At 41.7% G+C, this 27827-nt stretch overlaps 1 protein-coding gene across 14 annotated transcripts in view; it reads left to right on the top strand.

Annotated features, from left to right (window-relative positions):
- The window catches only part of PTPRF (protein tyrosine phosphatase receptor type F), a 915542-nt gene that overhangs the window by 821401 nt on the left and 66314 nt on the right, over positions 1-27827 (top strand). For 10 of the 14 annotated variants that reach the window (XM_060231649.1, XM_060231648.1, XM_060231653.1 and 7 more), the window contains 5 exons: positions 387-968; positions 1332-1465; positions 3602-3746; positions 7488-7793; positions 10227-10420. In XM_060231649.1, coding sequence (XP_060087632.1) covers positions 387-968; positions 1332-1465; positions 3602-3746; positions 7488-7793; positions 10227-10420 — 1361 coding nt within the window. The remainder of the gene's footprint in view (positions 1-386; positions 969-1331; positions 1466-3601; positions 3747-7487; positions 7794-10226; positions 10421-27827) is intronic. The other 4 variants (XM_060231658.1, XM_060231659.1, XM_060231660.1 and 1 more) reach the window with 1 other exon arrangement.

Raw genomic sequence — 27827 nt, forward strand, 5'->3', positions numbered from 1 at the left:
TTACAGTGTCACTGGAGCTACTTTTAACCTTTAGTATTCCTTTTGAATTGGCCCTGATCCAGGCTTTTAAGAGCATACCCCAGTTTAAGAACTCCTTTCTCCCTTGGAAAATGTGCCTTGAATCTTGTTTAAATTACCTTTATTTAGCTTGCTGCCAGCAAGTGCTTTGAGCACATCTAATAACATGATTGCTGTGTTTACCCTTCCATTAAGAAGCACTTCAAGCAATATATGATAATATGTAGTATAAAAACGTACACTCTAAGTACGAAATGATTTCTGCCTTTAAAGGAGAATGCTAGCAAGAGTCTGAACCTTTTCTGTATCTCTGCACACTGCAGTACTTGCACTAATCACATTATTGACAACATGTTTTTTGCTTTCAGCTCTGCCAAAACCACCAGCAACTCTAGTAGTGACTGAGACAACAGCCACAAGTGTGACTCTCACCTGGGACTCGGGGAATGCTGACCCTATCTCCTACTATGTCATCCAATATAAGCCTAAGACTTGGGAAGGCACTTTCCAGGAAGTGGATGGCGTGGCAACCACCCGCTACAGTATTGGTGGCCTGAGCCCTTTCTCAGAATATGAGTTCCGTGTTATTGCTGTCAACAACATTGGCAGGGGTCCCCCTAGTGAGCTGGTTGAGGCCCGGACAGGAGAGCAAGCCCCATCAAGTCCACCCCTCAAAGTGCAGGCACGGATGCTGAGTGCTAGTACTATGCTGGTACAATGGGAACAACCTGAAGAGCCCAATGGGCAGATCCGGGGCTACCGGGTATATTTTACCACCAATCCCCACTTACCACTCAACATGTGGCAGAAACACAACACTGATGACAGTCATCTCACCACTGTGGGAAGCTTGATAACTGGGACAACCTATAGTATCCGCGTCTTGGCTTTTACTTCAGTAGGAGATGGCCCCCCTTCTGATGTTATCCAGCTCAAAACCCAACAGGGTGGTACGTATGATAGGTCGGGGTTGAGTACTGTCTGTTACTTGTTTTGCAAAGAGCTGATATTTGTGGAGAGCTGATAATCAAAGCCCAAGGCCATGTTTGAGGGCTGATCTTTTTATTACAGAATGGGAAAAATTTAGACCTTGTGCTTTTGAGTAGGATTGGCAAGCAATTTGCCATTCCCCTATACTGAAGGCAGCATTGCATCAATACTGTAAGTTAATGTGAGTGGGCGAGGGATGCCTGCATAGTTAACAGTAGCTTAGATAGGGATAATTAAGTTAATCACCACCATGTGAAAGAGCATAACTTCTTTTGCTTGAGCAAAAGAGTCAGGCTAATGACTCTTGTTTTATTGGCCCTCAGTTCCAGCCCAGCCAGTGGACTTTCAGGCTGAAGCAGAGTCTGACACACGGATTATGCTGACATGGCTTCCCGCCTCCCAGGAACGCATCACTAAGTATGAGCTGGTGTACTGGGAAGGGGATGACAAGATTCAGGTGAGGAGCACCATGGCACACTGCTACTAAATACTTGTACCAAGGCCACCAATAGTTCTAGGAACAATCTTTTGATGCTACCTGGCTATTAGGCCAAGTTAAAATGTTCATGATAATCACTTCTGTCTGACCAACTGTGGGAACATTAGAATCCACATCCCATGTGCATCCATTGACTTGTTTAACAGTACCAAAGCAGCATCTCCCTAGGGGCCAGAAACAAGATTCCGAAGGCCTAAGTCAGCCCTAGGGCCCCTGAAGCCAGCACCATGCAGTAGTCAGAATATGTCTCAATCTTTTTTTCCTTCAGAAGCAGTTCTGCTCTGCAACTGCTTGAGATGCAGTGAAGACAGAGCTTTCTGCTCCCAGTGCTTTTCTGTGAAGTTTACTAGGAGGCCCCTCAGATCTTTTTAAAGCCATCAACCAAGCCAGCATTCAAGAAAGGCAAAACCAACCAGCACAGCTCATGGCTGCTACACAGCTCATGGCTCCCCTTCTTCATTTTGCACTCTTCCTTTCATTATATGCCTTCATTTCTCTTTCCCCATTTATCATCCTTGTTGGCAGCTTAGAACATATTTAACAGTAGTATAGCGGCAAACCCTTATTAATGTTATGAACAGAAGCAGGGGGGGGGAGTTAATATTTCCTCATGATCTATAACCTAATAAAAGGATGCTCTCCCCCTCCCTTCACCTTTACATGCATGGTAATGGAATCTTAATCCATTTTAGCAGTTAGACATGTGGAACAAAAGTTAGAACTCCTGTCCCACCTTTAATTAGATGTATTTACACTTTAAACACGGTTCAGACAGTGGGGTTTTGTTGTTGTTTTGTCAATGAGGTATCTAATATTCCTTTGTAAATGCTGTTTTGCTACTTGTAGATATTAAACTTCATGTTATATGACAAATGACATAATCTTTTTTAGAAAATATGTCAGCAAAATCAATCCTTATGATTCCAGTACTTTTCATCCAGCACCACCATGTAAACATTTTGCCCATGCTTTTGTACTAGGTAAAGATGCAAGAGTAAACTTTAAAAGATTTCTTACTGATTTACTTGCTAAATATTTATTGCAATACAGAGTTTTAGTGAACTGCAGCCCACTTCATCAGATGTGTGCCCTATATTGGTACACATCAGAATGTGTGTGCAAATGTGTGAGAGCCAGTTTGGTGTAGTGGTTAAGAGTGTGGGCTCTATCTGGGAGAACAAGGTTTGATTCCCTACTCCTCCACTTGCACCTGCTGGAATGGCCTTGGGTCAGCCATAGCACTTGCAAGAGTTGTCCTTGAAAGGGCACCTTCTGTGAAAGCTCTCTCAGCCCCACCCACCTCACAGGGTGTCTGTTGTGGGGGAGGAAGATAAAGTAGATTGTGAGCCACTCTGAGACTCTGAGATTCAGAGTGGAGGGAGGGATATAAATCCAGTTTCATCGTCTTCTTCAAATATGAAATTACAGGGTTAGACATATTATTTAGATCAGGGTCATACAGAAAGGGGAGGAGGATCTTTATCCAGGGGCCCATGGTGACACAGCAGTCCTGACTGGAACTATGTTTTTTCTGTGTTCAACAAAATAATCAAAATTTTACATAAAGGTGACCCAGATTTTGTGCCAAGACACTGTGAGCCCCATGACAAGTATGATTTATACAAATAAAACAAATAAGTGTATGCATGTGTGTGTGTGATAGTTTGCAAAAAGTATTCTGATTTTCATGGTACTGAAGACCCACCCTCCTAATAACTGAAAATCCCACTCTCTCTGGCTTTAGAGATTCCATTGGGCATTTTATTCTTGGAGAAGAATGTTGCCAAGATGTAAGGGTGGTTGGACTGGACTCTTGAATTAAAGAATACTGGACTGGACTGAATCTCAACGGACTGTACAGCCTTCCAAGGCTTGTAAAGGAAAATCTTCAGTTAGAAATGCAGTTCTAACACCTAGGAGCTTGGTGGCTACTAGGTGGCTGGTGCTAGTACTGTCATATGAGCAGTATGTTAAAATCTATAGTCAGGAACCATGGATTCTTGTAGGAGTGGGATGATTTAGTGCCAAAGCCATATCTGTCCTCAGTTTTCATTCAGGTTTAAAAAACAACAACTCATCTTTTACCTTTTCCAGCATAAGAAGACATTTGACCCAGCTTCTTCATATGCAGTTGAAGGACTCAAACCAGACACAGTCTACAAGTTCCAGCTGGGAGCCCGTTCTGAGCTGGGGCTGGGGGTGTACACCCCAGTTTTGGAAGCCCGGACAGCACAGTCTAGTAAGTCTCTCTGCTTGGCTGCAAGAATGTGAGCGAGATGCAAAGGGGCACATATAGGCATTTTCATGAGAGGTAATAGGGATGATGAAATTTATGCCTGGAGTGCAGGCGAACTGTAACTCTGAAGCTTTTGGGGCACGGTAAGTCTTGTGCCTTCTGTCCGTCAGACCATGTTTTCCCCCCATTTCAGTAGGTGGACTCACAGATATGCTTGGGGAAGGGAATAGGTGGGAGAAGCTGGCCGGCATTTAGTCCATGTGTCTCTGTGAGTTTACTAGTACATTTTCTCCCCACTCCCCTTGCCACTGCCATCCATTTGTAAGCAGGTTTAGACGGAGTGCCTGATTTCTGCCTCTGCTGCATGCACCTCCCTGCTCTGCATGTGCTCATATCCCAACCAGAGATGCCATTGCTCTTTTCCCACGCTCTCAAGGCATATACAGCCATCTCTGTATAATATGTATGCAACACACATTGTATTGCTCCTACAATGCAAACATTTGTAAGGGAGCAAGTTTTAACACTGGGTGGGGACCCTGATCTTTGCAAATAGATGGGATAGGTAATAGCCTCTTCAGGGAAGGTATGCTGAGTGAGATGTTGTGTAGTGTATGGGGATGCTTGACTTGGAGTTCAAAGAGGGAGAAGACTGCTCCCATAAGAAGGCTCAAGTCAAGGCTATGGTGGGATTTAGCAAGAGGGCCAGATAAAGAGGTGACCCAAGCTGGATTGCTTTTGTTCTCTTCTCAGTCCATGCACTGATGGAGTAGGAGTGTGAGCAAACTTACTATGCTCCAGTCACTAAAGTAGGAGACCAGTGCCCCTTATTGGCAGCTCAAAATTTTGCACGTATGTATGTTAAAGCTATCAAAATAAGCTAGGCTTGTTTTCACCAACTATTTTTGGGCCTGCTTTTATGCAGAGAACTTTAAAGGGAGAGGAGAGACATTTTTGTTTTTACCATCTGTCAAGGATTTTAGTGACTGTGTGGGGCAAGAGTGGAAGAGGCAACAGCAGTTCTCTCTGCATGGAGCAGAGGGTGCCTGGAATGAATGAAGATGGGGAAGAACTGCTCGTCTCATGACTGGAACGACCTTTCTTCCTTTCATTAGCATATCATTCACAAGGATATGAACAGCCTCGTTCAACCTGCACTTCAGCTAATGGGATCTTAGTGCCAGGACGATGGATTGGACAGAATATAGGAAATGATATTCAAATGGAAGCATTATAAATATTTGACATTGGGGGACACACTCTGAATGCGAAAGCCGGTTGTTGTTCCGTTAGCAACTATTGACAAAACATGTGTATTGAAAACACATGTTTTCCCACTGGGCACTTTCCCAGCCATGATACTAATAAAACAAAGTTGATAAATCTCTGCTAAAGCAAAGTGCAGTGCAGAGATCTCCAAATGGTGGTTCATGTCAGAGTAGAGCCATGTTAAGAGCCTGTGCAAAGGGTCCAGCAGCTATAGATGAAGTTTAATCTGATTTTATGTAGTTTTAAGTATTCCAGTCCACAAATAAGGATGGATGCATTCCTCTGAGGACTGGAAAGGGAGAGGGTTGTATGGCATTAATAATTTGTTTTCCCTTGGTTTCAAGACCATTCTAATACACGAAGTATTTGGAACACAAATGCTGCTGAATTAGCCATAGTCATTAGGATGACCTCTTAATAGAGTCTGTTGGCATGAGCTGAGTACTCAGGTTTGCCATTTTGACCCTCAGAATTATTCAAGTCTACTTCTTAGCAAGAAACCTGAGAGCTCAAGAAATCCCAGTCTGTGAAAGGTAGATAGTGTGAATGTTTGTCCTGTTCAGATGGGAGAAGGGAGAGGGGATTTACCCCTTCAGCCCTCACTTGATTTCACTAATAAAAACTGAGCTTCCTGAACTTTTATTAGCATTTTAAAAGGGAAAAGACAGGATCTTCTTTGTGGTCTCTGTGCTTCACTCTCATGGGATATAGCGCCTGCTCCAATCCCCCATGAATGTGAATGCACAGATGACCACTTGAAGATCTACAGTTACAGGTAAGCAACCTGTCTATCTTCTTCGTGGTCTCTGTGCTTCACACTAATGGGGGATCAGCGCAGGTGCTATATCCCATGAGTGTGAATGCACAGATGACCACTCGAAGATCTACAGTTACAGGTAAGCAACCTGTCTTTTCCTTTAAAATGGTTGAATCAATGAAACCAGGCAGAGATTGAAGAGTTAAATCACATTTCTCATGCTTAACCTGAATGTGGACCGCTCATGTAAACAATCTAGCCGAGAACTCCATAATTTTGGTTTTGTCCCTGAGCAACTCAGATTTCTGCTAGTAAACTGCAAAGCGAATGTCCAGTCACTAGAGCATGGATTTGAGCTCTTTGCAAATTTAGGGAGAGAATACTTTGAGCATAGTGAGTCATATTGCCTCTGAGAATGTGTGTGTATTGTGCTGCACATCTTTCCAAATGTATATTTAAAGTGTATGCGCACTTGCATGTTTGTGTGCCATGAAGAACATTCCTGTATCTTGTAGTTTTTCTGTTGATTGTAATTGTATTGTTGAGTTTTATTTTGACCTCTTCTGATGTTAAACTGCTGTTTGTGTATTGGCACTTTACAGGGGTGACTCCTACCCAGCCATCAGCAGGCAGGCAAAATGCCACACTCTTCTTTTTTGTTCCAATTGTTATGTTTGCCAAAGCTGCTTCTCTTCCCAATTACCAGGAGCTTTGGCAAACAGGGGCAAAATGACATCTACTGTTCAAAATTTCTGATTATTTGGGGAAGGAATTGCTTGCAGTTGAGCCCTCATCTAGCAAAGTCATCATCTGTTTCTGCCATCCCTTCAAGTTTAGCCTCTACTCACTTTGCTTGACTTTTTCCTTTCTCCTTTATGTCTGGCCCATTTCAGCTGTGTTTCTTGCAAGTTATGTTCTGTAGAAACTTGATACATGGCCAAGAGCCAGTTTGGTGCAGTGGTTAAGTGCGCAGACTCTTACCTGGGAGAACCGGGTTTGATTCCCCGCACCTCCACTTGCAGCTGCTGGAATGGCCTTGGGTCAGCCATAGCTCTTGCAGAGCTGTCCTTGAAAGGGCAACAGCTGTGAGAGCTCTCTCAGCCCCACCCACCTCACAGGGTGTCTGTTGTGGGGGGAGAAGATATAGGAGATTGTAAGCTGCTCTGAGTTTCTGATTCAGAGAGAAGGGTGGAATATAAATCTGTAGTCTTCTTCTATTCTGTATCTCACCATGGAGCTTTGTATCATGTGCAATAGTCATTTTTCATTGTAGACTACTGCCCATATTGTGCACTACTACCTTCCTCACAAAATGTGTCCCAACAGTCTTTTTCACATAGGGCATAACCAAGAAACAAATGGACATGCAACATAGTTCTTGCTCTCGTCTTGCTTTTTGTCTTTTCTGAATTTATTCATCTCCTCTTTCCCATTCTGCTTATCCTATTGATACTTGATCTCTCTTTTGTGTTGTCTCATACCTTTCTAGCACTTTCCAATAACATGAATAGTGCCACTGTTTTAAACCTCATGATGACACAACCTAGTCCTGTGGATCAAACTGCTCTTCATGTGTTTCCCTCTCCCCACCAAAAATGAGGATTTTGCTTTCTTCTAGGAAAGGCTGAATTGGCTGGGTAAGACCTCCCTGTAGACTTAGTTTTGTTTGTTGTCCAACCATTTCCCCTCATCTCCCCGCTTCATTTATTTATCCCTAGCCCCTTCTGCCCCACCCCAAGAGGTTGAGTGTGTAAGCACCAGCTCCACAACCATCCGGGTAAGTTGGGTGCCACCACCGGCTCAGAGCCGCAATGGAGTCATCACTCAGTATTCCATTGCATACCAGGCGATGGAAGGAGAGGACAGCACCAAGCATGTGGTTGAGGGCATCGGACATGAGCGCTCCAGCTGGGATATCAGCAACCTGGAGAAATGGACAGAATACAAAGTGTGGGTAAGGGCTCACACAGACGTGGGTCCTGGGCCAGAGAGCAACCCTGTTTTGGTTCGCACTGATGAAGACGGTAGGTTCATGACCTATGATTTGGTTCTCGTAGTGAAGTAGTGCTTGCAGTGATGTTGGGAAAACTTCTTTTCTGCTCTTGGAACAGTTCACGTTTTACCTCCTTTTGAGAGCCACACACAGCTTAAAATTAACCAGGGCCACCAGCTTTTTTAGGCATTTTAGAAAGTGGGGCTTACGTGCAGTCAATAAGAAAGACTTTCCTTTGTGAAGGATTCATATGTACAAAATTATAATTCCCACCTCCTAGCAGGTATAATACATACATTATCTGTTCCCTCTCTATGGAACCTGGTGATCACATGGGCTGAGCAGCTCTCTGTCAGGGACACTCTCAGCAAAAACTGTGTTGCATAAACCAGTCTGTCAGTTATGTCATGGCAACTTAAACTTCTCTCTTCGAATGTGCCAGTGCTCATAGCGACAGGAGGAACTTCCCAGGCTGCCCTCAGAGGCCAGAGAGGGCACAGGCAGATAAATGGGGAAAGGGAAGCCACTCAGCAAACTGAGAGCAGGCATTCTTTATGTTTTTCTTTATTTTTTTTTTCTGATCATGCTATATTGCCCCTTGCACTGCCACAGTGCTGGGAAGTGATGCATGGGAATGTTCATTGACTACTTCCAAAGGTCGCTAGTGCATCTGTGTGTCCTGCTGCTTGAATTGTTTGCTTCAGTTCTCATTTAGCAAAGCCCTTGCCGGGGGGAAATATATACCCTAGAAATGTCGCAGTAAGCTCTCTGCGTTAGTTTGAGGGCTGCACAGTTGGCCTACCCAGCTAAGTTCTCTGTCAGGAATGGTTTGGGAGCTTTCTGGTGTACTGATTTTTTCATAGGTAGAAACACAAGAAGGGGGTGAAAAGCCCTTTTGCATCTTGAAATATTATCTTTAACAAGTACCTATAATTGGAGTGATCTCCACTGACCTAACAGCACCCCGCCCCAAGACAACTGCTGTTATCGTAAGGCTTTCCTTTTGAATATGATGTTCATAGCCATGTCTGTCCAAAAGTAAAAGCCAAGAACACAGTTCATGTGATACCTTTTACAGGGAACAGCCTCATGACACATAACTATGCACAGTGGTAAACTGTGTCCTAGTGAACCTAAAAGCTTGCACACTGTTATGTGTCATTGAGTTTGCCCTAATAAGAGGTATTTATTATATGGACTCTGTTCTTGGCTTTCTGGATTTCCCATTTTAATGCTAGTTAGAAGTAAACCTCATGTTAGCTGTACCTTGATAGAACTCTTGCCAATGCAATCCCAGCCACATCTAGCTCTAGTGATATTTGATATTAACTAAGCATCCTGCTGTTGTCAGATTTGCTTTCCATTCACTTTCTGGAAAAGTACACAGCAAATTGTGTTAAGGTCCCTTTGTGATCCCCATCTCTCATCCTCTGCTGTGGTATCTTTTTTATTGCTGGGCTCCTCTTCACGTAATTATCTGCAATTAAAGAGTGAGATCTGTAGAAAATAACCAGTTACTTCAGGCTAAAGATCCTCCTTCCTGCTTGCAATGTATTGTGTAAAACAGCTCCCACAACATCCATACACCTCTTTATCTCCAATTAACCTCTTGCTGCCCTAGCAACCAGGGCAGTGCACTTTTTGTCCTGCAGTAGTAGAACAGCGTTCTGTGTTTTCAAGGTAATGCTGAGTAGGGTCATGGTGAGTGTACTCTTCAAAGGGAGCACATTGCTCTGCCCTTCACATGTACAAGCAAAAGGTACTTCTGGAGAACCTAATTTTTTTCAGAGAAGGGGGTTGTCACACAGTGCAAAAACCTCTCCCCTGGAGTACTAAGTATGCAGAGTACTAAGTATGCAATTTTTCCAAATTGTAAATATGGTGTATATTGACTTATAAACATGTTTCCTCTTGCAAGGAAATTAAAAGTTTTCAAGTCAGTGTTATTTTTCATTTTATTACCTAAAAGCACTATATAAACTGAATGCACAGCCAAATATTTCAGTCTCCAGAGTTGCCTTTCTCATATGTTGCCTTCTACAGAAGTGGAGCAACTGCTCTTAAAGCAGTCATGTTATAAATGCTTGTTCCCTCATGAGCAGTCTCTTTCTTTCATCCCCACCCCCATTTCCTTATAGATATGCACTGTAGGGGAAGGAATATAATTATCAAGGCATTTCTACTCATGTTACTATTCAACTAACAAGACAAGCTAAATCAGCAATGCAGTCAAAATTATGTGCCATTTACTCCCTTGCTAATGTGGGGGATTTGTGTTTAGTATACATAGATGATGTTTATAGCAAAATGTGGTGGGGTCCTCTTGTATAGAAAGGGACAATATCTTTTCTGAGCAAAGGGATTTGAGGGTAAGCTTGGGAGAATAATCACCTGGAGGCAGAAGATGTTGCTGTTTGACTACATAATGGTGGTTTCTGACTTAGTTACCCCATGTAAATTCCAGTGCCCAGTGCTCCACCAAGGAAAGTAGAGGTGGAGCCAGTGAACTCAACGGCCATTCGTGTCTCCTGGAAATCACCTCTTTCCAACAAGCAGCATGGCCAAATCCGGGGCTACCAAGTCACTTATGTGAAGCTGGAGAACAATGACTCGCGTGGACAGCCTGTCATCAAAGATGTCATGTTTGCAGAGTCTCAGGTATAGTATTGGTGGATATATGTATGCAGAAGAACCTATATTAACTTTGTTAGGTCTTGAATCTGTAAGCTGGAAATTATTTTACATTTGTTTAAAATATTGTTTTTAATATTGTTATTGGATTGAGACATTCAAATTCTAAAGAAGCAGTAAAAGAGTTGGTGAACAAGTACTCAGCTTTGGATGTACCCCCATAACCCATACCATACCATACCAAACCTTTAATGGCATAATAGATTCAGATAAAAATACACAGAATATAAAAATTTAAACATTGGAGATAAAATCAAAATGAAACCGAGCTTACAGATGCATTCAAACATGGTCAGAATTAAATTTAAGAATGTCAGCCAGAAATTTTGCCACAGCCTCACTAACCACCCCCTCAGTATCACTCAATAAATAATAACAGGGTGGTAGAATAGACAAATCTGGGGGAAAAGAAAGCTTGCCAAATAAATCTTTGCGGAGGTTATGGTAAAAAGAACAATCAAGCAATATATGCTGGATTGAGTCAGGAGTATTCGCTCCAGAGGAGCAAAGTCTGTCAGCTAAAGGGACTCGCTGATATCTCCCTTGTAAAACTTTGGAGGGAAATGCATTTAGTCTAGCCAACATAAATGCCCTGCAATGACTTGGAGTGGTTAAGTCTGATAGATAATTGGGCATTTTGCCACAAAAAGCATAGAGACCTAAGGAAGCTGGAGAGCAAGTATAAGGGTCAGTTGACCCCCAAAATCAGAGGCGGACCAAGAGACACTCAAAGAACAAGTAATGAATAAGAAAATGATTGAGGAGTTAATTGAGTAAATAATTTGAAAAATACAGCTAATTGGACCTTGTATGAAATATAGTATCACCAGAGACCGATTCTTTGCAACAGATGTTTTTAGGAAGGATTGTTGCGATTTATATGTTGTTGTTCCTGATTTAAAAAACAGAGCAGGAATAGCAAAATGAGTTTTTTGGATTCTGATTTTTTTTAGGACTATTTTGGAAACTAACAAAGACCTTTTTTTGTGTGTTCCCTTTCCCAATATTGACTTTTTGCCATACATGATTGGGATGTTGTACCAAACCTAAAGGCTTGTGAAGTGTCTCCTTCAATGGGAAATGAGCAGGGTGGAAAAAGAATGGAATAAGTTGGAACTTGTGTGGCCTGGTCCCTCCCTAGCGTTATCCAACAAATTCAGGGAACAGAATTGGGCAGGCACACCACAACATCCATCTGGAGCCAAGTAATACTCCTGGCTTCTCCAAATTTGTGGAATGCCAGGTTATACCTACAGGAGTACTCCTGCAACCCTCACTTAAGTGTAGATCAAAAAAAGGGCAGGAGTTGCTTTTCAGGTATACACTAAAATTTGAATATTGCATATGATGGAATACTGGATGGTAGGAGAGGTAGTTTCTTGCTTAAAAGTTATCCTTGGTTCCTGAGTGTCTACAACTATAAGTGTATGAGTGATATTGTGAGCTAGACTGCTTGAATAGCATCCAGTAAGATTAGTGCAGCAACTAATTGATCTGTCTCTGTCCTGAATGCAGCACTTGAATCATTTATATCATTATCAGTAGGAAGCAAAATACAGCCAAAAAAAAAATCCCCTTTCAAACTGTGAAAGATGAAAGCCCAGCCCCAAGGAGCAAGGGAAAGCACTAAAGCGAGAGATGGGCTACATTGTGAGCATACAGAATTTTCTTCATTACAGGCAACTTGGATTGCTACCATGCTTGTGCACTTTCTCCCGCCTTCTCTTTCATGGGAAAGCATTTCAATCAAGCTTTCAATATATTGTGATGCCCAAATGTGAGACACCTAGACAAACTGGAGTTTGTTTCTTCCCATCAAGCCAGGAGATATGGGTTGAGTGAATTTTTGATGATCCTCAGTAATTGTGGCTTACCTTGTATCAGTTCTCCTCATCTGTTCTTCATAGTGGCCACATGTTCTAACTGTCTGGGTCCATACCTTAAAGACATCCTACTTCACAGAGGGTAATGCTGCTGGTAGTTTTACAGTAATAGGCTCTATACAGATGCTTCCCAAAGCTTTTCCAGACTTTTGGAGCATTCATATACGTTTAGTGAATTCTATACAAAGTTTGATGCTTCCCATTGTCTTTTGCAGAAATATTTCAAGATTAAACTGGGAAAGCATTGAAGTAGAGCCATGTTCCTAGTAGAAGAACAAGTCTGCTTAATTTTAGTGGCATAATTCTCACTCTTGGCCAGAGAATCAGTTGGAATGGACATATGAGTCCTTGGAGGTATCTCAGAACATCTTCATAGAATCATAAATTTGGAAGGGAACTCCAGGATCATCTAGTCCAATCCCCTGCACAATGCAGGATTCACAAATATCTCCCCCACATACATACATCCCCTGTGACCCTTGCTCCATGCCCAGAAGATAGCAAAAACCTCCAGGATCCCTGGCCAAACTGTCCTGGAGAAAAATTGGTGCGTGACCCCAAAATGGCAATCAGCATTTCCCTGGGCATGTAAGAAAGGGCCACAAGAACTAAGCACTGGTGCAAACCTTTTTGCCCTCCTTCTCATGATCTTCCTAATTCACAGAATCAGCATTGCTGTCAGATGGCCAGCCTTTTTTAAAAACCTCCAAGGAAGGAGAGCCCACTACCTTCTGAGGAAGCCTGTTCCACTGAGGAACCACTCTGTCCTTCCTAATGTTTAGCCAGAAACTCTTTTGATGTAATTTCAACCTGTTGGTTCTGGTCTGACCTTCTAGGGCAACAGAAAACAACTCCACACTGTCCTCTATATGACAGTCCTTCAAGTACTTGAAGATGGTGATCAGATCACCTCTCAGTTGTCTCCTCTCCAGGCTAAACATACCAGCTCATTCAGTCTTTCCTCATAGGACGATCTCCAGATTCCTCGCCGTCTTTGTTGCCATCATCTGGACATATTCCAGCTTGTCTATATCCTTCTTAAATTGTGGTATCCAAAATTGAACACGATATTCTAGGTGAGGTCTTCCCAGAGCACAGTAAGATACGAATAGAAGTTCTTGGCTATTAACTGGAGTTACAGGAGAGCTGCAGTGTCTCTTGTTCTGAAAGCCAAGGTGCAAAAACACATAATAAATTTAAGCATATACCAACAGCACATTTATCTGGAAGTGTATGGAACCAGAATAGGATTCTGCTAGTGCTCTCTTCCTTCTGGGAGGCTGGGCAGACTGAGAAAACTTTATCTCTGCAGATAGATAGGAATTAAATGTCCAGATTAAAAACCATTCTGATACTTCACTGTCTGATGGTGACCATGTAGTGGTTGAATTGTGTGTGCCAAGAGAATGGAATTACTTCACATACTCAGACATTGCACAGTTAGCCAAGTCTGTCTTATTGAAACTGGAAACCTGATGCTTTAATGGGAGGAATCATTCCTTTGTTTCATTTAAACCTCCTCTGTTCTCTTTCTATAGCTTTACAGCTAAGTGTTTTTAATGTGCAGGCTTGGTTAAGTCAGAAATTCCTTATTTTATGGATGGGAGAGGTGGCCTGTAACTTGCAGGCACCCGGTGAAGTTGATCGACAATAGATTCAGGATTACAAAATTTATTTATTTATATTTCAATTTATATCCCGCCCTTCCCACCGAAGCGGCTCAGGGCAGCTTACAACATATAAAATCGAACATAGGTTTAGCTTTAAAACATCAATTTTCAACAATTTAAAACAGTAAGATAATAAAACATATAGAACAGCGGTCTGTCGGAATGTTACTCTACAGCCTTCCAAAGTTTCCAGTGTCAGTTAGTTAAAAGCCAGCCAGAAGAGGACTGTCTTGCAGGACCTGCGGAACTGCCCAAGGTCCTGCAGGGCCCTCACCTCTTCCGGCAGCTGGTTCCACCAGCAAGGCGCCGTTACCGAGAAGGCCCGGTCCCTGGTAGATTTCAGACGGGCCTCCTTTGGCCCGGGGATTACAAGCAGGTTTTGAGAACCCGATCTCAATACTCTCTGGGGAACATGTGGGGAGAGACGGTCCCTAGGCCATATAGGGCTTTAAAGGTAATAACCAGCACCTTGTACCGGACTCGGTATATTATTGGCAGCCAGTGCAGATCTCGAAGCCCTGGCCGAATGTACTCCCATCTTAGGAGCCCTAATAACAGCCGGGCAGCGGCATTCTGCACTAACTGCAACTTCCGGGTTCGGCACATGGACTCTGGCATTATACTGATTGAAGCCCCTCTCATCCCCATGTAGAGGGCATTACAGTAGTCCAAAAGGAAGAACTTCTTCATGGAACAAGTGGTGGAAATTATGGAATTGACTGCTAGTGAATGTAGAGATGATCACTAGTGCAGATGGCTTTAAAAAGGGAGTAGGCAGATTTATGTAGGATAAGTTTATCAGTACTAGCCACGATGACTAAAGGTAGTCTCCATACCAAAAGCAGTAAATCTTTAAATACCAGTGCTAGAAGGCAACATGAGGAGAGGGCCTTGGCCTCTACGTGGCATATTGATGCCAACCTCCAGGTGATGGCTTGAGATCGCCTGCTCTTACAACTGATCACCAGGTGACAAAGATCAGTTCACCTAGAGAAAATGGCCACTTTGAGAAATGGACTCTGGCATTATACTGATTGAAGCCCCTCTCATCCCCAAACCCTGTCCTTTTCAGGGTCCGCCACCAAAATCTCCAGGTATTTCCCAACCTGGAGCTGGCAACCTTATCTTTTGGTGGCCCTCCAGGGCAGATGGTTGACCACAGTATGAAACAGGATGCTAGGATAGATGGACTATTGGCTTGATCCAGCAGTGTAACTCTGATATTTCTTATCTAGCTGGGTGGGCTGCCATCTTTAGAAGAAGGCTTCTGACTGTGCTAATCATCACTCCATAATTTCCATTCTAGTGTGCCTTGTTAGACCAGTATTGAAGGGTAGAGCCCTCTTGAAACCATCTCATGGCACCTTTATCCACTTATTTGATTCTGGTTTTCTTGTCAACAACTCTGAAACCTACGTTCATTCATTTGAGATAGAATAGAATCATAGAGTTGGAAGGTACCTCCAGGGTCATCTAGTCCAACCCCCTACACAATGCAGGAAACTCACAAACACCTCCCCCTAAATTCACAGGATCTTCATTGCTGTCAGATGGCCATCTAGCCTCTGTTTAAAAACCTCCAAGGAAGGAGAGCCCACCACTTCCCGAGGAAGCCTGTTCCACTGAGGAATCGCTCTGTCAGGAAGTTCTTCCTAATGTTGAGCTGGAAATTCTTTTGATTTAATTTCAACCCACTGGTTCTGGTTCTACCTTCCAGGGCCACAGAAAACAATTCCACACCATCCTCTATATGACAGCCCTTCAAGTACTTAAAGATAGTGATCATATCACCTCTCAGCTGCCTCCTCTCCAGGCTAAACATCCCCAGCTCCTTCAACCTTTCCTTATAGGACTTGGTCTTTAGACCCCTCACCATCTTTGTCACCCCATTCCAGCTTGTCTATATCCTTCTTAAAATGTGGTGCCCAAAACTGAACACAGTACTCCAGATGAGATCTTACCAGAGCAGAGTAAAGCGATACCATCACATCATGTGATCTGGACACTACACTTCTGTTGATACAGCCCAAAATTGCATTTGCCTTTTTAGCCACCGCATCACACTGTTGACTTATGTTCAGCGTATGATCCACTAAGACCTCTAGATCCTTTTTGCACATACTACTGCTAAGACAAGTCTCCCCCATTCTATAACCATGCCTTGGATTTTTCCTACCTCAATGCAGAACTTTACATTTATCCCTGTTAAAATTAATTTTATTCGTTTTAGCCCAGTTTTCCAGCCTGTCAGGGTCATCCTGTATCCTGTTTCTGTCTTCTTCTGTGTTTGCAACCCCTCCCAATTTATTATCATCTGCAAATTTAATAAGCATTCCCTCTATTCCAAATCATTGATAAAGATGTTGAACACTACAGGTCCCAGGATAAATCCCTGAGGCACTCCACTTGTCACTACTCTCCAAAAGGATGTGGAAGGACTCTTTGGGTGTGATCTGTCAACCAGTTACTGATCCACCTAATGGTAACAGTATCCAAACCAAATTTTACCAACTTGTCAACAAGGATAGTATGTGGAACCTTATCAAAATCCTTACTGAAATCAAGATAAACGATGTCTATAGCATTCCCCCAATCCAGCAAGGTAGTCACTTTCTCAAAAAAAGAGATCAGGTTAGTCTGACATGACTTGTTCTTGAGAAAACCATGCTGGATCTTAGTAATCACATCCATTCTTTCTAAATTTTCTAGGACTGACTGTTTGATGATTTGTTCTAAAACTTTTCCAGGTATAGACGTCAAGCTGACAGGTCGGTAGTTATCCGGATCCTCTTTTTTCTCCTTCTTGAAGACAGGGACAACATTCGCCCACCTCCAATCTTCCAGCACCTCTCCTGTTCTCCAAGAATTCTCAAAAATAATAGCCAGAGGCTCAGAAATTACATCCACAAGCTCATTTAGAACCCTTGGATGCAATTCATCTGACCCTGAGGACTTAGTTTCATTTAAAGAAACTAGGTGTTTATGTACTACCCCTACGCTGATCCTAAGTTGGAACTTCATACCCTCTTTATATGTTCTGTTTTTGCCATGTTGAGCACCGTTCCCCTCAGAAGAGAAGACTGAGGAAAAGTAGGAATTGAGCAGTTCTGTCCTCTCTTCATTACCTGTTACAATTTCACTTCCTTGCCCTCGCAATGGGCCTACCATGTCCTTGCTCTTTTTCTTACTCTGAACATAAGAAAAGAACCCTTTGTTTGTTGTTTTTAGCATCTTTGGCCAACCTAAGCTCATACTGAGCTTTAGCTTTCCTAACTCTTTCTCTACAAGCACTGGTGATTTGTTTATATTCATCCTTAGTTATAAGGCCCTCCTTCCATTTCTTAAAGGAGTCTTTTTTATTTCTCAAGTCTTCAGAGAGCAGTTTATGGAGCCACTTCGGTTTCTTTAGACTTTTTCCATTTTTTCTTCTCATAGGAATCGTCTGTGATTGCGCTTTCAGTATTTCACTTTTAAGAAACTTCCACCCCTCCTGAACCCCCTTCCTCCTAAGTATTTCTGACTATGGGATTTTACCCAGCATAGTTAGAACATAAGAACATAAGAGAAGCCATGTTAGATCAGGCCAATGGCCCATCCAGTCCAACATTCTGTGTCACACAGCGGCCAAATATATATATATATATACACACACACACACACACACACACACTGTGGCTAATAGCCACTGATGGACCTCTGCTCCATATTTTTATCTAACCCCCTCTTGAAGGTGGCCATGCTTGTGGCCGCCACCACCTCCTGTGGCAGTGAATTCCACATGTTAATCACCCTTTGGGTGAAGAAGTACTTCCTTTTATCCGTTTTAACCTGTCTGCTCAGCAATTTCATCGAATGCCCACGAGTTCTCATATTGTGAGAAAGGGAGAAAAGTACTTCTTTCTCTACTTTCTCCATCCCATGCATTATCTTGTAAACCTCTATCATGTCACCCCTCAGTCGACGTTTCTCCAAGCTAAAGAGTTCTAAGCTTATTGAAGTTTGCCTTTCTGATGTCCAATCTATGTCTGACTACATATAGCTTTTCCCTTCCCTAAGACTGTAAATTCCAAAATCACATGGTCACTACTGCCCAGGGTGCCCACTATTTCCACTTCTTCAATCAATTCTTCCTTGTTGGTGAGAATCAAATCCAAGATAGCAGATTCCCTTGTTTCCTTTTTCACTTTCTGGGAAAGGAAGTTGTCAGCAAAACAAGTAAGGAATCTCTTTGACTTTTCATTTTTAGCAGAGTTAGACTTTCAACAGATGTCTGGGTAATTGAAATCTCCAATGGAGAGCTTTGCATTCTGCTGTAGAAGTATCTCATCCAAGTCCTCTGCCTGACCTGGTGGTCTATAGCAGACCCCCAAAATAATATCACTGTCGTTTCTTACTCCTTTTATTTTTACCCAGAGACTCTCAACTGAGCTGCCATGCTTCAATTCACATATTTCCTCACAAGTATATACCTCCTTCACATATACTGCTATGCCTGCACCCTTTGTCATTTGCCTGTCCCTTTTAAATAAGTTGTACCCCTGAATCCTAATATTCCAGTTGTGAGTGTCATCCCACCACGTTTCAGTAAGGCCTATTATGTCATAGTCTCCTTCCTTTATTAGGACTTCCAGTTCCTTCTGTTTGTTTCCCATACTCTGTACATTAGTGTAGAGATATTCTCAGTTTTGCTGAATTGAATTGTATTGTATTTGTGCACATTGCAGCAGCATCTCTTTCCATCCCTCCACCCCAGTTTAGTTGCACTATACACACCTTCCTGTCTCCTTATGCCTAAATGAGTGCAAGGAATACTTAATAACAGTTCCTCTCGGTCTCTCACTGTGTGTACCTGACTGATATTCCTACCAGAGCACTTCAGACTTCACTAAGTTTCTGCCTGTGTTGTTGCCTGACATATGAACAGCAAACCAATATACTCCAATGTGCACATCTTTCTCTCAGGACTTGTATGAGCCAGAACCAAGCACTAGAACCTCGTGCTGGTAAGATTCTCTCTTCTGTCTGTGAACATCTTATCTTTGCTGCTTCTTTTTAAAAAATGTTTACTGAGAGTGGGTATGGATTGGAGCAGCAAATGGATTCCCTCTGTTTTTCGAACACTCTGTGATCTGGGCAGTGATTTTAGGATTCCATGATGCTAGGGAAATCAAGTGCCTTGTTTATAAGTGGAGCACAGCTACCACTGGTATGAAGTTCATATTAATTAAATTGCAGGCCCTTCCTCATGTTACTGACTTCCTTCCTCACCCCAGCATATACCACTAGCAATATCCCAGGTAGACAGTTTATCTTGAGCTACCACAGATACTGTGAGCTGGACCATTGCAGCCAAGATTATCAAAGCAGGGAGGGAAAGGGATATACTTCACTGGGACCTACTGTAGTCCTGCTACAATGATATAGTCTGTTTATGACATTTTAGAAATAAAAATTTCTTTCTTTATTCTGGGGCTCCTATGAAAGGGATAGTCATATGTGTACATATTGAAAGGTTATACTGGGCGACAAATAAATTATGTTTGCAGCTGATTTGTGATTTCAAAGGAGAACCATTGTAAAGGGGATAGTCTTTGTAATGAAAATAATAATTTCCATTGCTGAATGACCTTGCCGTGCCATCCCACTGGCTCTCTCAGAGTATGTGCAAGTGGAGGCAGGAACCATGGCACACTTGCTTCTCTACACATGCCTAGTGGGGAGGGAACAGTAACTCCTTGGGAGGTTAAGACCCAGCAGGCGCAGTTCCATGATCCACCTAAGGGCTCTAACCCATGAGGAGAAGACCACTTGACATACAAGGTAAAATATCAAGGTAGAGATGGTCCAGCTAATGCATATTGCTGCACTCTCATCTGGACCATGGGCCTGGTCAGAGAAACTGCGACTATGGAAAGTCACAGTGAAACCTAAAATGAAGTGTCATAAACACACTGCAGCCAACATAAATACCAGCTGCCAGCCTTAGCTCTGCCTGCATTATCTTATTGCTCCCAAGCAGTGACAGCCTCTGAATCTTTTTTAGAAAGGCCATTGGCTTCCTTAGATCCATTTGTCTTACCCAGCAACACTAAATGCATAAGAAGCAATTGGGCTGGTTTAACAAGCAAATGTGCAGGTGACTGTTTCATAAATGCAGACATTTCGCTGGGGCAGATTTCAAAGTGATGTGCCTACAGCAGAGGTTCCTCTGATCAGAGAAAAGATTAAGATATACTGAAGATGCCTGTATAAAAATTATAAACATTTTAAAGACAGGATGTATGCCTCTACATTGCTTGTCACTATCATGTATTGTCACTATCATGTATTTCTGCTCTGATCCTTCAGAAATCATTATATTGTTGCTGAGATTTCTTGCAAGTTTTAAACAATTTGCTTATTTGAATAGTGGTCTTATTTGCATAGTTTTCTTATTTATACTTATTTGTTTTTGATATTTATATACATATTGAATACAGATCAACATTTATTTTACTTCATCTATCAAGGTTATTTGGGGAAAAACACCCCTCCTTTTTGTGTCTGCTCTTTTAGACTGCTATTTGCTGCTGTTATACTTGGCCCTGATTGGCACAGCATAAGTCAGCAGTTGGGATTTCTGGGAGGTGTGGGACACTATGGGTGACCATTAAGGAAGTCCAGGGGCACTATGCAGAGACAACAATAATAAATTACTCCTGTTCATCTCTCTCCTTGAAAAGCCAATAAGATCACCATAAGTCAGATGTGACTTGAAGGCACTTCACCACCCTCCCCCCAAAGTGTGGCTAAAGAATGCAGAAGACTGAACCTTTTTTTTGTTTGTTTTAAAGAACAAGATTCTCCTTCCTAGCTAGGATTCCATATAGAGTCTTTGGTCATCTGGGGACAAACAGAGTCCATAGTATAATATATGTTTCTCCCACACCTCCCTTCTGATGGATTCATTAAATACTTCCAATGATAAAATAAAAAGTAATGGGGAGAGGGGACAGCCTTGCCTAGTTCCTTTACTGACTTTAACTTCTTCAGTTGTTTCGCCATTAATAATTATTTTAATTTTTTGTTCATAGTAAATTGCCTGTACGTTTCTGATAAAATCGTCACCAAACCCCATAATCTTAAGCTGTTGCAACATAAAATTCCAGTCTAAATTATCAAAAGCCTTTTCCGCGTCAAGCAACAATAATGCTAATTGCTTGTCTCTATTTAACTCGTAGTACTCCAAGGTATCCAAAATAATTCTAATATTAGTACTTAAGTGCCTTTTTGGCAAGAAACCTGTTTGATCCGGATGTATTCATATATTTAAGACTTTTTTCATTCTATTTGCAAGTATCAGTGCGTAGATTTTATAGAAGAAGACTGCAGATTTATACCCCGCCCTTCTCTCTGAATCAGAGACTCAGAGCGGCTTACAATCTCCTATATCTTCTCCCCCCACAACAGACACCCTGTGAGGTGGGTGGAGCTAAGAGGGCTCTCACAGCAGCTGCCCTTTCAAGGACAACCTCTGCCAGAGCTATGGCTAACTCAAGGCCATTCCAGCAGGTGCAGGTGGAGGAGTGGGGAATCAAACCCGGTTCTCCCAGATAAGAGTCCACGTACTTAACCACTACACCAAACTGGCTCTCTTATAGTCCACGTTGAGTAATGCTATTGGCCTAAAGTCCCTGATTTCTTCACATTCACAGTCCATTTTCGGTATAAGAGTTATGTTCGCGTATCTCCACGTATTTGGCACTTCTGCGGTTGCCCATACTTCCTCTATAATTTTTTTAAACTGATAAATTAAACTCTCCTTAAACACAATATAATACTCGGCGGGGAGGCCATCCGGACCCGCCGCTTTATTTCTCTTTTGTTTGCCCCAAGCTTCTTCAATCTCAAACATTGTAATTGGGCTATTCATTATCCTCTTCTGTTCTTCTGTTAACCTAGGTAGAGGTCTACCCAAAAGATAATTTTCCTGCTTCTTCTCATCAATTTCTACTGAATCATATAATTGTGTATAAAACTCCATGACTATCTTTTTCAGATCCTCCAAGAGATGCTTATGATTCCCTTCTTTATCCTTCAATGTCTTGATTGTTCTTTTCTCCCGTTCCTTCTTGATTTTATACACCAACCATCTCCCTGATTTGTTAGCGTTCTCAAAAAACTGCTGTCTTGCGAAGAGAACTTGCCTTTCCATTTTCTCTAAAAACATTACATGGATCTTGTGTTGTAACAATTTTATCCTATCCTTAACCTCCTGAATATTTGGTGTCTTTTTAAGCTGCTCTTCTTGTTGTTTTAGATGTTCGGTTATTTCTTCTAGTTTCTTATTTTCTTCTCATCTCTTATGTACAATATAATTCTTAATTAACCCTCTGACATAAGCTTTACTCGTTTCCCACACAATTTTGGATGAAATCTCCTTCTGATCATTTAGCTTAAAAAACCATCCCATCTCTTCTTTTATGTATTCAATAAATTTCTTATCTTTCACTAAACCTGGATTCATCCTCCATCCTCCTGTTCTTCTTCCACTTTCCAAAGACAGTAAAATTGGGTTATGATCTGCCATAGTATTTGGGAGGATTTCAATATCTCTCACAAACTTCATTAAACTTACTGAAAGCCAGCACATGTCTATACGGGACCACGAACTGTATCTATGAGAAAAAAAAGTAAAATCCTTCCTGCCTGGATTCAAAGAGCGCCATAAATCAATCATTACAAATTCCTCAGCCATTTAAAAAAAAACATCCGGTAAAACGTTACTCTTACATTTTTTCCGTTTATCAGTATTTTTCCCCAGTTTCTTATCTACTTCTGGACAGTTAACTGCGTTAAAGTCACCAATTAGACATATGTTTTCATAGTCATATTCAGCAACAATCAAGTAAATATTTTTATAAAAGGCGCCCAATTTCTCATTTGGTGCATAGATATTAACTAACAGAAATTTCTGTTGGTCCCTGATTATCTCAGTTCCTTGAAATCTTGCATCATGTGATGAAAAAATCAATTTGGCTTGTATATCACCCTTAATGTAAGTAACCAATCCTCTCTTCTTCTTCTCTTTTTCTGATGTTATTATCGCTTTACCCAATCTCTTCAATTTCATCTTTTTGTTTCATGTGTGTCTCCTGAATACATATGATGTCTACATTAAGTTTCTTAAGTTGCATTAATACCCTTCTTCGTTTATTAGGCGAATTTAAACCATTGACATTTACAGATAATATCTTCAATTGCTTTGCCATAATTAATTTAATAGTCCTCTATATTCTGGTTGTATGTTTTTCTTTTTTTTCTGGAGTCTTGTTTCTATTTGGATTGAATCCTCACTATGAGTAACCTCACCCTCCTCTTGTTCGTTTGTCTGCGGGGGATCTACCTGCTTTCGTATCTCATCCAAGTCCTTCCAACTTTCAAATTCTTTTGAATGACCCTTACTTGGATTTTTTGACCAATTCTTTGCCTGGTTATTTAAAAACTCTTCCAATTTAGGCCTGGAATCAATTTTATATCTCGTGTTCAGAAAAGTAAACAATAGCCCCTCTGGCACAAGCCACTTATACATTATCCCGTTATCCTGTAACATGATCGCCAATTTCATATATTCTTTTCTTTTCTGCCTAATTGACCATGGGATTTCTATCATTATTTTAATCCTTTTCCCTTTAACTACTATTGGTTGTTCTCTTACTAATCTCCACACTTTTTCCTTTATCTCCTTTCTGACTAATTTAAGATGTATCTCTCTAGGTAGTTCATGTTTTTTTACATATAAAGAATTAACTCTATACACATAATCAAATTCCTTTTCTATCTCAGATTTCTCCATTTCCAAAATTGGTGTCAGCGCAGTCCCTAGTAAGCTTATCAGATCTTCATTCTTTTCCTCCGGGACGTTCAGAAATCTTAAAACATATTCTGCACTCCCCATTTCTATCTTAGTCACCTTTTCAGTTAGTTCTGATTGCTTAAGTTCTATTGTGCTGACCTGCTGTTCCGTTATCATTAACTTATCCTCTATAGATTTAGTTATTTTAACTAACTCTGTTATCTCTTTTTTCGTATCTTTTGAACAACACTCTAAGCTCTCTAATTTATCAGCCAATCCTTTCATCTGTCCACTTAGTTGACCCTGCATTTGATTTAGAGCATCCAAAAACGTATTTTGTAATTCTTTATACGTCTCCTGAGTTATTACAGTTCCAACCGATTTAGGTTGCCCCGGGGAGAATTTTGTTTTGGGCTGTTGAGACATCTTCCGTTCGGTGGGGTTACAAAAGTTAAATTTGGTTAAAATATTAACCTTCAAATAATTTAAGTATGTTTTAAGTTGTACCCCCCTATTGGTTTATTCTCTATATTCGGTTTCTATTTTTATAAAATCGCTTTCTGTTACAGGGCAGACCTTCTGTTAGGGACTTCTGTCACTATCTATCACTTTCCTGTCACCACTTCTCCAACTTTTACTACTCCACTAATCCAATATCCAGAGACTACCCTCCAATAATGTCTTCTCACATAATACAGCGTCCTCCAGAAAAAAGAAAAAAAAAAAAAACAGAAACAACAAAGGAAAAAGAGTTCTTATTTTAGTGTCTCTTAAGTCTTTCAATAGTTCAGTCTTTACGTCTTCTCTCTTCCTTCAAGCCGTCTTCTTCCGTTTACTCCCACACTTAAATAATAATCACCTTCTCTTTCTCCTCTCACAACTTTTGTCTTCGTCTCCAGTGCTGTTGTCAGTTATCAATTTACAGTCTCAAAACTAATCCGCCAAACACCGTCACCTCCGTGCCTTCTTTTTTCACTTCCGCCTGCAGCTGAGTTGAGTCCAAAGTTAATTTGCTCCACTCTCAGAAAGCATTCAAATCTCTGAAGCTTAAAGGGACGGCAACTCCAAAATAAACAGTAGCAGTAGACAATGGAAAGGAAAAAAAAAAGGAAACGCTCCCTTCAAATTCAAATTAGCTCAGTCTGTCTCATTAAGCGTCAAAGAGGGGAGCGGTTCCAGAGTAGCCGAAAGAAGAGCACAAAAACAGAAAAAAAAACCTTAAAGAGCCTTGAAAGGGAGAGTGGGGGAAGGGTGTATCCGTGCTGAAGCTGTTGCCGCCTCCGCTGCATTTTCCCAGCTTCACGCACTCGTCCTCCTCACACAGTCCAGCCGTCCCCCGGCACAGAAACAAAAGAAAGAAAATCGAATAGCCCAACAGGGCAAAATAGAAGAAAAAAGGACCAAGAGAGGGGTCCTAATGGACTTCTCCTGCAGCGCCTGCCGTCTTCCACCTCTGTACTCCGGAGGCGGGGCTGCTTCGTCCAAAGACGCCGAAGGGCTCGGGACAAGGTAAGAGGTGAGAACCAGGCATTTAAAAAGTAAACCCCGGCTACTTCTCACCTGGCTCCTTCAGTGCACTTGCTCCCCGACTGTAGTCTCGTGCGGACCCTAGGGCCTCCCGAAATCCTTCGGTCGGTTCGCCTCAGGAGAGAGCTCTCTGAGATGCGACCGCCCTGCTCCACCACAAACCGGAAGCTCCCCAGTATGTAATCTTAAATTACACCTATTCTTCCCTGCCCTTGGGCTTCCTGTGTGTGTACATGTATTTGACTCCACCTCCTACAGCAGCCATTTTATGGGCTGTGCCTACCACCATTTGTCAGAGTTCCAAGATTTGGGACCTCCAATTTAGGAGAAAGGATACTATCAGCAATGCCCTGCCAACCAAAATTATCCCTTTTCATTAGGAAGTTTCTGACTAGTTGTCACAGGGCACAGTTTTGGCCTCTGTGCCCACTGAGCCATGACCAAGGAGAAGAGCAGTAAGTGCTTGGTATTCCTGAGAGACTAAAATGATCAGATGATCAATAAGACTGTGTAAGCTGGGGGGATATCCAGACCTTGTGTAAAAGAGCACATTTAATTGCTATTATATGTCAGACCATTGGTTTTATGGGGTGTTTGTGCTGCTGTCCTATCCTGTGTCTTGAAATAGATTTTGAACATGGTTTATAAGCACAATTCCAGCTGCAATCTATTCAGTTTGGCTGGTGAAATATAATCGAATTGCAGAAATATAGTTTAGTCAGTATCTGCTTTCAGAGACTAGACCAATAAAAGTGCTTCAGATGCTCAGCAGAAGTCAGTGCTTGGTAGAGTGTGTGAGTACCCCACAGAATATGACAATAGCAGAGACCTTGTACCACATTCATAGAGTACATCTTAGGACCCTAATGGGTATCTGTCTTCAGCTCTGTATCATAGATACAACAGATTAGGGAGTGAGGCACAGGAAGAGTGTGCATAAACTCTGTTCGATCTGAGAGGCATATCATGGGATCTGGTAGCATGGTGGAATGTTTGGGGAAAGTAAATGACTACTTTGGATTAAACTGTGTGGTCAAAAGTACTGTAACAAAGTTTTATTTTCTAAATTTCCTCCTTGGCCCAGGACACTTATGTAACTGTATCTAACATTTGACCTCATTGAATCACATCAGCAGCAATTGTTTCCTGATGAAATTCAATATAGACCTGATTAAAAAATAGCAGCCAACAATCCTGAGCTGTCAGAAAGGAAGATGTCCTTGTGGGGAGCATAGGGAGCATGCTCCCACCTTGTGCATTTGGACTCCCAGATACTCAGAACCCCTCTGCAAGCGTTGGGGGACAATTAGGATGGTCTGCCTCTGATGGCTGATGGATCCAGAGGGGTTCCTTTATGTCTCTAGAGGATTTTCTGGTCAGCAAGGATGGTGTTCCTGTTGCAGCCCTGGTTGACCTATGTACCACAAAAATGATCCAGGCTTTGATTGCCCCAGAGCTCACTTGCTCTTCCCATGGAGTCCAGAATGCCATTTGGGTTACTGAGGAGTTTTAAGTGGAGAGAAACTTGAAGCAAATGCAACCAAACAGATGAGAGTGATTTTTGTGCAGTGATTGCAACAAAGCAAGCTCACTTTCTTCCATGATTGCATCTGCACAGTGCCATCCAGCAGAGGTTTTCATCTCAAGACCCAGAGGATGTTGACCCAGAAAACATACCAGCTTGCTGTGATTCCTTTGAAATGCATTTTACAGATAAAATTACTTGCATCTGCCACAACTTAGAACTGGTTCAGTCTCAAGATGTTATTGGAGTGCAGTCCAGTTTTAGGTGTATGGATGACTTTCAGTTGGTGAGGCCTGTTTAAGTGGACAGAGTGCTTTGAAGTGTACCATCTATTACATCCAATCTTGACCTTTGCTCTGACTGGTTCACCAGCTACAGTCCTTCCTCAAAAAGTTTGATCCCAGCATGTTGCAGTGATTAAGAGTGGAGAACAAGATTTGATTCCCCACTCCTCCACATGAAGGCTACTGAGTGATCTTGGGCCAGTCACAAGTTCTCTCAGAATTCTCGGATTCTCAAATTTTTATTAATTTTCAAGAAAAGGGAAAAGGGGAAGTGGACATAGAAAAGCAATAATACATCTATCAGTAAAAATAAGATAAATTCTGCATGTCATTATATCATTAAAGTAAAAAAAAATTAATATATAACACATTTAACTTGTCGCCACAGTAGGTCATGTAAAAAAATTGTATATGTTGTAAGATCCCACCTAAACTATCAGCTTAGCTTGTATTCAAACATCTATACTGAAAAATAATAATAGAGGTTCACACCAGAGCATTTAAGTATCTAACCATACATATAACTTCTCCCAATATTTTCTTGCTTCTTCCTTGAATTTTCCAGCAAGCAATGAAGATAAGTAGTCCATCTCTGCTGCTTCCAATATTTTCCCAATCAGTTCTTGTCTCGTAGGAAGTTCTTGAAGCGT

This window comes from Heteronotia binoei, chromosome 2 (assembly GCF_032191835.1).
Source record: "Heteronotia binoei isolate CCM8104 ecotype False Entrance Well chromosome 2, APGP_CSIRO_Hbin_v1, whole genome shotgun sequence".
Lineage (NCBI taxonomy): Eukaryota > Metazoa > Chordata > Lepidosauria > Squamata > Gekkonidae > Heteronotia > Heteronotia binoei.